The 10,409-nt window shown below is 45.4% G+C and overlaps 1 protein-coding gene across 6 annotated transcripts in view; it reads right to left on the minus strand.

The window, feature by feature from the left end:
• Ubl3 (ubiquitin-like 3) overlaps nucleotides 1–6,867 on the minus strand; it is a 48,249-nt gene extending 41,382 nt beyond the window's left edge. Inside the window, exons 1-3 of one of the 6 annotated variants that reach the window (NM_001359199.1) lie at nucleotides 6,626–6,776; nucleotides 6,145–6,575; nucleotides 5,941–6,038 (exon numbers count right to left, since the gene is read on the minus strand). In NM_001359199.1, coding sequence (NP_001346128.1) covers nucleotides 5,941–5,967 — 27 coding nt within the window. In that variant the 5' untranslated portion in view covers nucleotides 5,968–6,038; nucleotides 6,145–6,575; nucleotides 6,626–6,776. Of the gene's footprint in view, nucleotides 1–5,446; nucleotides 5,662–5,832; nucleotides 5,874–5,940 lie in introns of those variants that run through there. The other 5 variants (XM_006504832.4, NM_011908.2, NM_001359200.1 and 2 more) reach the window with 5 other exon arrangements.
• Nucleotides 6,868–10,409: the final 3,542 nt, after the last annotated feature.

The raw sequence follows: 10,409 nt of genomic DNA on the forward strand, positions 1-10,409 counted from the left end.
ATGTGTACATCCATCCGTAAGTCACACTACTCACTTCACAGAACTAAACAAATAGAGTAAAATGCTTGAGTTACTTTATTTATGAACTATGAATCTATTTTAATCTTGCAATCACTAAAAATATTAGCATATTAATAAGAGTGTTGTTTCTGAACATACCTTTCTAGTTCTTAAAATAAGCTTACCAGCAGGGAAGGTTAAGTTTATTTTGACATTGATCTTTCTTTCATTATTGTTATTTTATTTGTTCTGTTTTTTGAAACAAGGTCTCATAGACAGGCTAGGTTAAAACCTATGGTGATCATCCTGCTTCAGCTTCCCTCTGGCTAGCATTATTGATGGGGTTTTAAGAGCTTTCCTAAGGCAAAATGAAAAGCCTAGCTCACAAAGAGGCCCAGATTCAGAGTAGGATATATCTATCTATCACCTACTAGCTTACCAGGTCATGATACTTTGCATTCCACTACCAACTAATGTTTATGTTAGAAGTCAGCTATCTAATGAAACTGTGAATTTATAAAATTGTGAATTAAATGAAATTTAACTTTTCTGAAAGTCATTTTTTTAATTTTTGCAAACTAATTTTGTCTTTTGCTTCTGATGAGTCAAATTCACTGGTTTGTTTTTTTTTTTTTTTTTTTTTTTCAGAGAAGCCCTTTCAACAGATAGGCAATATTTAAACGTGCTCTTGGAATGGTCTCTGCACAGCACTGGATTCTTCTGAGCAGCAGGTACTTTCTCACTTGGGATTTAAAGTCTTTGAGAATAAAGCTCTGCCCATCATCTCAATACTAAGTCAACAGCAGTTCTATTAACTGGATGGCACAACAGATCAGCCACAAAACCTCTGAGCATTTGTGCTCAAGGTTCTGCTACCTCATCCCAGAATTCTAACGCCTTCCTCAGCAAACTCCATTCACAGATAATCTAGACAGCAGAAAGGGGGTGAAGTGGGCGGAGTAGGAAAGCTCACCCATCCTGTGGGGCCAGAAAATACACAGACACAAGCAAGTTCTAATATTTCTATTCTCAGACTCTGACTGACTTGCCTCACTTCATTTTATAAACCAGTCATCCAAAAAGGGCAGAAACCTCAGGGCCTGGCATTTACATACAGAAATGTGCAATTACAGTCTTTTCAGTAAACTCAGAATGGAGTCGAAGGCATTCAAAATGTTGGCCCTAAGCCATCAAAACTCAGCTAGAGAGGCTGGTGGACCACATTATAATCACAGTACTCGGACTGAGGCAGGAGGATTATTAGTGTGAAGCTAGCCTGGGCAACATAGCCAGTACTTAAAAAGACAGAAACAAGGAAAGTTAAACTAAGCACACTACACCCTATTTTAACAAAGTAGCAACTCAAAACAATCACACTGGGTTGTTTCAAAACACAACCTTCAAGAACTAGGAAAGAGTTCAAAATAACCCAGGGTTTCTGCCCAGGCTATAATGAAGAAAGGAACTTAAAAGTCAAAGAGTTTTCCATGTCATGAAGACTAGCAGAGTCAGCACCATTTAAGACTAATAGAAGGGCATTCCAGCTTTAATATTTAACAGCACATTTTCCATACTCAAATAGTGAAAGCAGGCAGCATAAACCTCCTGCCTACTAGCATGTGTGGGACACTTTTCCTTTCCTCTAAATAACACACATAGTACCACTTCATGAGTCAAAATGTCTCTCAGCAGTTATAAAACACCAATTCTGATTTTAAAACCATGGAGGACATAGCAGATCTAGGACACTTGTCCTCACATCTCACAAGTGTAAGACCATCACCCAAGCACTGAAGAAAAGGATTCAGAGAAAGGCAAGTCGACTTGGGCCTAAAACAAACTAAAATCCATTTCAGCTCAAACTCTGGCCATCATGCACAGTCAAATTAAACCACCCAGAGACTCACTCAACAGAGAGATGGTGCTGACTGCGCTATTATCAGGTCACACAGCCAGGCACGCAGGACTTCAGCTCCTGAGCTTGAAGGACTCTCCCGACTTCAACAGGGAAAAAAACAGTGTGTGGGGCAGGAGGAAGAAAACGATAAAGGAATTGTAAGCAAGGAAGGGGTCCCCATTTCGTCTCAGGACACTTTCCCCATAGTGACAGTTCTGTTTTCTGGATCCTGTTCTGACAAGGCTCCTCCTCACACGTCATTTTATGTTAACTTAGGAAACCGATCAAAGTTCACACGGAAAGGAAATTTATTTTAGTTATTTCCTGCCCACTAGAGGGCTCCAAAAATATTTCTTTCATGACTAGAAGAAATAAACCAAGCATTACAATTGAAGCATTCTATGAACCATATGAAATGTACTGACAAAAACCAATTGCCAGCATACCATTTGCCCCCAGACTACACACTGTTGATCAGCACCTGCTTCTTCAACCGAACAAGCGAGCATCAGCTGCTTCAGAGAACAGCACACCTCACTGTCTCATACAGCCTCTCTGCACATAGTCTCTAGCTTTCTGTTTTTGAGACAGGGTCTCACTGTACAGCTCTGGCTAGCCTAAAACTTACTTTGTAGACCAGGTCAGCCCTGAACTCACAAGATCCGCCTGCCTCTGCCTCCAGAGCACTGGGATTAAAGGTGTGCACCACCACCACACCCCTCACAGGTAGTTAGCAGACCCGTTTTTTGGTGTAATGGATGTCCTAAAGCTGTAAAGTGCAATTCTCGTCCAAAGTCCTAAGTTGTTTCCCAAACGAAGAAACACTGGCGTGAACACATCCCACGTGCTGAGGCCATTTCCAATGCACAGTGAGGTCATCGTCCTCATCACCATCTTTGCCTGTCTTCCCCGCCCCCCAAGTCCTATCACCCACATGTCACTACACAGACACAAACAATGGCTATGGCCCAAGGAAGACTACAAATTGTGAACTCAGTTTTAAAAACGTAAAGGAAACTTTTAAAATATGATTATAATGAAATTCTGCTCCAATATTTTCAGTTTTTTTCAGACACAGGTTGCTACACTGAGATATTAGTAAATGTATTTCCAACTCAATCCCTATTAACAAGGAAGAAAAATCAGCATCAGGAGGTTTTAAATACACTTAGGTTCCTAAACGTGTGTGTGTGTGTGTGCGTGTACACTGCAGAATGGTGAAAAGAAGGCTCCTTGCAAATTATTGTATAGAAGATGCAACAAATGCATTAACCACAGACACACTTTATCCTTCTAAATTTGAATAAAGTATTTTCTTTACAGTAAAACAAAAATGTATTTACTGTTTAAAAATAAATTTTAGTAAATACTACTCACAAAATTAAAACTAGTGTTAAAATACTGGTCACAAAATGAGCCACAATTATAGCCATAAAAAGACTTTATCCAAATGGCAATTGAGTTATCAATTATCATTCGTCTGGAAGGAATTACTGCAAATGAAACCGGGCAGGGGTTCTAACATCAGTGCCCCACCCCACCTCCTGGGCAGGATGTTTCCAGGGCTGACAAGCACCATTAAGATGTAAAGGAGCAGAAGGTTTGTTTCTAAATAGCACAGGGGAGAGCTGTCAACACTCGAAAGGTTCATATTACAGCACTGAACAGAAAGGCGATTCTGCACTTGCAAGTTCAGGCCTGTGACAGTTCATATCCTAATCAATTTAGAGCCAGGCTGCAAGGAGATGTTACTTGGTGGGAACATCTGTGCTCCTGAAGAGATGGCTTTCAAAATCATAAAATGGTAAATCGTGCTCCCTTCAAGTCACCAATGCAAACTCAAATTGTCAGGTTTTGGTATGAGGAGTTTAGCTATGAACAATTTCTAAGAAGGCAGTACTTACTTAACATTTAATGTGTGTGTGTGTGTGTGTGTATGTGCGCACGCGTGTGTGCATTTTGAGGATTCTACACTCTTATCAAACAAAGATCCTTCTGATGGAAAATTGAAATTTAAGTAATGGAAAATGGTTGTTTAAAGGATTTTCTCAACAATCATATTGTCCAGAAAGGTGACCACGAGATAGGAAACCCACTTAGAACTTGGAAGTCTACACAGGCTACCTCTGAGGAGCATCACAAGGCATTCTACGTTTATTACATAATATTGCTTTGCCCTTGCATATCACCTTTAATCAGGGACCTCAAAGCACCACTGGGTCATCAGGGCCTGAACACACAATCTCAGACAGACAAGCAGTGATAGTTTGTAACCGCAACTATCAATAGAACCTTGCCCCTACCTCAGTCCCCCAATCCCAACACAGCTTCCAATCTTCAGAGATGGCACTCCCCAAAAATCACCTCAATGTGCAGCTGATGCTGTACATTCCACGTTTTCTGTATCACTGGGCCCAAAGAAAGTAGTGGCCCTGCTTTAACTGCACACATCTGTTTCATTACAACTTCTCTAACAGAATAGAAGGCACTCAGGTGGGTGTAGCCTTCACTGTGCTGATGATATAAAATGGAGGCTTTACAAAGAGCAAATCTCTGCCGGAGGCTATGAGCCCACAGATCACTCATCAAACAGAGGAAGAAACATTTGCAGTTCTGTGTAGAGACCTCTCCAGGCAACTTCGAGAATAGTGTAAAGGGAACCTTGGCAGCCACTCAGGCAGGCAGGAGACTGTTCCCCCTGAACACATCAAGAAGGAAGAACAGCTAAAAGGACAGAGCCTGAGTTTAAAGACTCCGGAAGCAAAGGCTGCAAGCGCGGTGGCCACCCGGGAGGCAGGCCCAGTGGTTCCTTTGCATTTGAACAGCATATTAAGTGGAAAATCAAACAAACAAAATGCCTTTAAACCAAGGTCAAAATACACAATTTAGGGTCATTTTTCTTTTAAAAATATGTAAAACAGGTCATCTCTCCATAGAAATATTTGACATTTTAAAAATGCAACCATTAGCAAAGTTCAATCTTGGTTCTGCACTGTAATACATACACATTCAAATGTCAACTTGACATAAGTGGGCATGATTACATTAACTTCGATTCTTTCAGAAGGATTATTCATCTCCCAGTTACTTGCATTATGTCTGCCTTCAGGACTGCAAAGTGTCACTTCACGCGCCCACAAACCCACCCCTCAGCACTGTAAGGCTACACAGTAACTGTCAGTCAACACACTCGCAACCCTAACATTTAGAAACCAAAGGAAAAAGCCTCAATAAACAATAGCAGTTTTTGTTTCCAGTTCTCAACGCCCAGTGATCCAGGCTCAATAAACATGCTTAACTGGCTTAAAACAAACAATAGACAAACAAAAACCTAAAATGCAAAACTGTTAATTACTTGGTACCAAGAAACCTTGGAATATCTATATTTTAAAAAGGACGCTTTACGCCATAAACCTAGAATTGAAAAACATTTAAATAGCTCCGGTTGTCATAGCTGTTCGTTCAGCTAGACGTTTCGAAGGGCTCACAGCAAGACTTTTTCCAAAGAGGTGCGCCGCTGCCCCTGAAATGTATCAAGTGTGCACCTACGTCTGAACGATCTTGTCTGTCACTGAGCCAGACAGCCTCTTCCTACCCTAGGTATCCAGCTCGCCGCCCGTCCCCGGCCGTGTCCACACAGCCCTTGACGTTTTCCCGAAGCGTTTAAATCCAAGCCTTGAAAGCCTTCTAGCAATCGGGAAGGAATTTCCTCCGCTTCCACTGCATTTCCCTGCCTCCGGCGACTTAGGAAACACAACCGAACCAGTGACTCCCAGTGGTTTTAAAAAAAAGAAGAAGAAAAAAAGAAAGAAAAAGCTGCAAAACCACACCAAAAACCAGTGCTTCCTAAAAGAAAAGGGGGGAGGGGGGCAGAAGAGCCAACTTCTCCAAAGCCAAGTAGATTGGCTTTTCCAGAAGTGCCCCCCATTTCTCACCCCCGCCGGGCCCCAGAAACCTTCGCCCCGACGCCAGCGTCGTCTTCCGATTAAATAAGATTGGAAACCACACTACAATCCGAACGTCGGAACTTATCGTTCACTTACCATATCCGCCGGGACATGACTGGACATCTTGCCTTTTGAGAGTGGGCCAGAGGTTTACGCAGAAAACAAAACAAAAAGCAAGAGCAGAAGTGCTGGAACTACGGAAAAAATAAAAAAGAACCTTCACAATTCTGATCGGTTTGTGCTGAGCTTTTCCCAAAAATGAAAAAAAAAATAAAAATTAAAAAAAAAAGTAGAAGTTACGTGGGAGCACAAGAGCTTCTGGGGCGAGAGGCGCGAGGGGAGCCGATCGTCAGCAGCAGTAGCAGCTCCAGGACCCGCCGCGCCAGGTGGACAGAGCCGAGTGACACACGGACATGGAGCGGGGTGGGAGGGGGTTAAATGCGCCGTCCTCTTTCCCCGGCCCAGGCGGTGATTCACACGCGCTCGCGACTCAGGTCCTCATTAAAGCCCCGGCGACGAAGTGTACAGATAACTATGTGGCTACACATCGAGCGCCGAGCTGAAAGCGGCCGGGGCCGCCGAGAAGCTCAGCGCGCGCCGCGGGGCCGCACAGCCGGGCTGCGCGCAGCCGCGCTCAAGGGCATCGACCTCGCCAGCCGCCGAGCCGAGCCGAGCCGAACTGGGCCGAGCCGAACCGAGCGCAGCGCCGGGGGGGCTCAGGCCGCGGGCGCCTCAGCGCAGCCGCGCCGGTCGGGCCGCATCGCGTCTGGGCTCCGGCCGCCTCCGCCTCGCTGCCTGCCTTCCGCAGCGTCTTCCGGGGGCTCCTCCCTTAGCTTGGGAACAGCTCCCCCTCAGAGCCCTGACTCTCCGCCTCCTCCTCCACTTCTCAATCCCACACGCCCCGGCCGCCTCCTGTCATCGCCTCAGCCCAACATGGCGGCGGTGGCCCCTGCTGGTGCCCGAGAGCCGACTTGGGAATAGCGCCCCCCACCTCCCCCGCCCCCGTCTGCGCTTGTTCCGTTCGTCACAACGGAGCCCTCTCGGAGCATCATGGGAAATGTAGTTTGTGCAGGTGAGGGGAAGGGGCCTCCGGGGCGTCCTTGCCCGCATCGATGCCACGCCCCCGCATAGCAACAGTTGCTAGGAAAGGATAGCGCCCTTGTCTCGGTTCAGTTTAGAGGCTCTTGCTCTGGAGTCAGTCCCTACCTGTGTCCAGAAATGCCATGATCACGCGGATTGTTGGAGGAAAACAACTTGCACGGAGAAATTCCCTCGCGCACTGTGTAGACACAGTTAAAATAGGACACACCGTGGTGCAGAAGCATGTGTTTTAATCATTGCAAGTTCTCCACATCCTGCAATCTCAAACCATTTTATTGAGTGAGTTAATCTTTAGGTCTCCTCAACATGACAGTTTGAAGATCAGAAACAATCATTGATTTCCAATAAGGCCGTGGAAGTTCAACAGAAACAAGACTCTTGTGAAGCAGAGGCAATGTCTGAACACACGTTTCCTGAAGTCCTAGGGCCATAAAGCTGCAATCCGCTTAATTGAAATGACCAGAAACTATATAGTGGTAGTGGAGACTACATGTAGATTCACCACTTCCCAGCCTAGCCCCTGTTTGACCCGGTGACGTAATTGTATTGTGAATTTAAAACAGCATAATATAATGCCGATGCTAGAATATTTAGGTGAAAAAATAATGTCTACCACGGATCTAGGATCAGAATACAGAAACCACAAGTATTCAGTTGAGCCTTATTCATATCTCAGACCTTTCGGAAGGGCAGTCTCCACACGATACTATTACACCCACCTACAGTTGTGACCTCACCTAAAGGCAGCCTTGCCTACCTTCCAGGGCTAAAGTCTGGGTGCTGTTAAGGATGATTTCATGCATGGCACATACATCGTTTTGTAAATAACAGCACATCTTCTGACGTGAACGGTGGCTACTCATCCTCTTTCTCTCTCGACGCACAGGTGCACCACAGGCTCTGCGGCCACTGAGAGTTCAGACGTGAGCTATGCAGTCCCTGTTGTCTAGGAGCCTGCGTCATTCCCCAGAACCATCTCCCCAGTCACGTGTTCCCTCATCGGACGGGAACTCACGGGACACTTCAGAGGACCTACTTGTCTCTTGAGTGGCGGCCTGGCTGAAGGCATTCCATACACTCCTAGGAGCCTACATCACAGACCCAACTCCCTAAGAATCCAAACGTAGAGGAAAACAGAGGCCCAGGCTCACCCCAATGTGGCTTCCCTATTTCAGCATCTGTGGGTTCCATGGTTTTCTACTCTTAATGTAGTTTCTCTCCGTGTGTGTTTAATAAGCACAGAACCCTTCCCCACCATGAACCCTTCTGGAAATCCAAACAACTGAAGCTTTTCAGTCCACCAACAGATTCTGAAGGAGTACTGCATTACCATTTAAAGATGTTTACCACGTTAATTCCCCATGCCACACCTACTCTCAGCCCCCTTTCCCATGCCACGCCTACTCTCCTCAGCCTCCTTCCCCCTCCCCACCACCCACCATGGCTCTGACAGACCTAAGTGCTGTTGAAAGGCAAGAAGCAGAAGTTGGCAGAACGAAGGAAAGCTGTCCGCCAGCCCCATTGCCAGGGATGTAATGACCCCTACTTTGAGCCCAAAATCACACAGCATGTCTTCTACGGGATGCTGTCTGCCACTGCCCCTTCTGTATAAGGCCGCGCCTTTTAAAAGTAAGCTTGCTGCACCTGGTTGCATTTCTAACTACTCAAATAAGACAGGCTGAGATGTTATTATCCACAAAACTCGTTGGAACCCTCTCCTGACATAATTCAGGCATGAAGGAGCACTGCAGAACACAAACGGATTTCTCTGCCGTGCTGCCTTTACTGTGGAGCGTGAAGTGAGGGGCTGCAGAGAGGAGCCTGCCGGGGCACAGCAGGGAAGGGTGACACCATCCGTCCTCGAATCTATTGTCAGCATCACCCGGGAGGCAGTGGATGACACAGCAGTTTTGATATGGAAAAACTAACCTCACAAGAAATCAAAGAGCTAACTCTGCCGCGAAGGCGTCTTTGCTGATCCCCTCTGCCTCTCTGACGCTCTTCCGCACTTCCGGGGAACTTCATCTAAATCTCTAAGGGCCTTTCTAAGAATGGATGATGACACCGCGGGCCCCTCAGCCATAGCTGCTGCTAAGTTCGTAGAGCTGAGAGGGGTTTTCTGAGGCAGAGTCAGGGGGTCACTGGGATGAAGAAAATTATTAGAGAATTAGGTTATGGCAATGGTCACGGCTAGGTATGGCGTGGGAAGCCCGCAATCCCGGCCTTTGTAACAAGACCCTGTCTCAAACAAGGCAAAACAAAAATGTGCAAAACTGTGAATATTCTAGAAACTACTGATTGTGCACTTTAGAAGTTCTTTTTCAAGCTTTAAAGCAAGCGCGCGCGCGTGTGTGTGTGTGTGTGTGTGTGTGTGTGTGTGTGTGTGATGTGCGTGTGGCTACCTGCAGAGGCCATTTATGGGCATCAGGGTCTCAGGAAATGGATTTATAGGCAGTTGTGTGCCACCGTATGTAGGTGCTGGGAACTAAGTCTAGGCTCTTGGCAAGAGCAGCCAGTGTTCTAACCACTGAGACATTTCTCTAGTCCTAGAAGGGCTTTTTGGCAGTGGTGTTTTGTTATGTTTTGTTTTTTGTTTTGTTTTTTTGTTTTCTTGTTTGTTTTTGTTTGTGAGACCGTGTTTCTCTGTGTAACCCTGAATGTCCTGGAACTCACTTTGTAGACCAGGCTGGCCAGAATCTCAGAGACCTGCCTGTCTCTGCCTCCTGAGTGCTGGGATTAAAGGTGTGCGCCACCACCACCCTGGCGGGTTATTTTTTAATAGCAGCAAAATACATATAAATTAAATTTACCATCGTAACCTTTTTTAGTTGTTCAGTTCTGTGACATAAGTCCGTGCACTCAGAAGAGCCCTCCTTCCCTCTGCTCTCTCATTCTTCAGCTTTGTATTCATTAAACAACTCCCCTCCCCAACTCTCCTCCCCTACTCCTCACTTTCTGTTTAGACAGTTGTTTTCAATTCTATTCAGTACCTCAGGTGAAGGGAAAGAACACTTGTCTCTTTTTTTGGCTTTTTTGAGACAGGGTTTCTCTGTATAGCCCTGGCTCTCCTGGAACTCACTTTGTAGACCAGGCTGGCCTCGAACTCAGAAATCCGCCTGCCTCTGCCTTCCAAGTGCTGGGATTAAAGGCGTGTGCCACCATGCCCGGCTAGAACACTTGTCTTTTTGTGTATGGCCTGTTCCCTTTGGTATAACGTCTTCAAGGTTCATCCCTGTTGAAGCCTGTGACATTTTTTTCCCTTCATTTTTGGAGAGTAAGTAATAGACCATCATTTGCATATCTGTGGAAAGACCTTCTCACTACTGAGAACTGGCTGGATATAGAAATGATATCCCAATAAAATAAGAAATATATTTATATATTTTGATATATGTATATATAAAGTATATAAAAATCTCAACATGTAAATCATATCTCAATAAACGTTTCCAAGAGGTCACAGC

The sequence above is a fragment of the Mus musculus genome, chromosome 5, assembly GCF_000001635.26.
Source record: "Mus musculus strain C57BL/6J chromosome 5, GRCm38.p6 C57BL/6J".
NCBI lineage: Eukaryota > Metazoa > Chordata > Mammalia > Rodentia > Muridae > Mus > Mus musculus.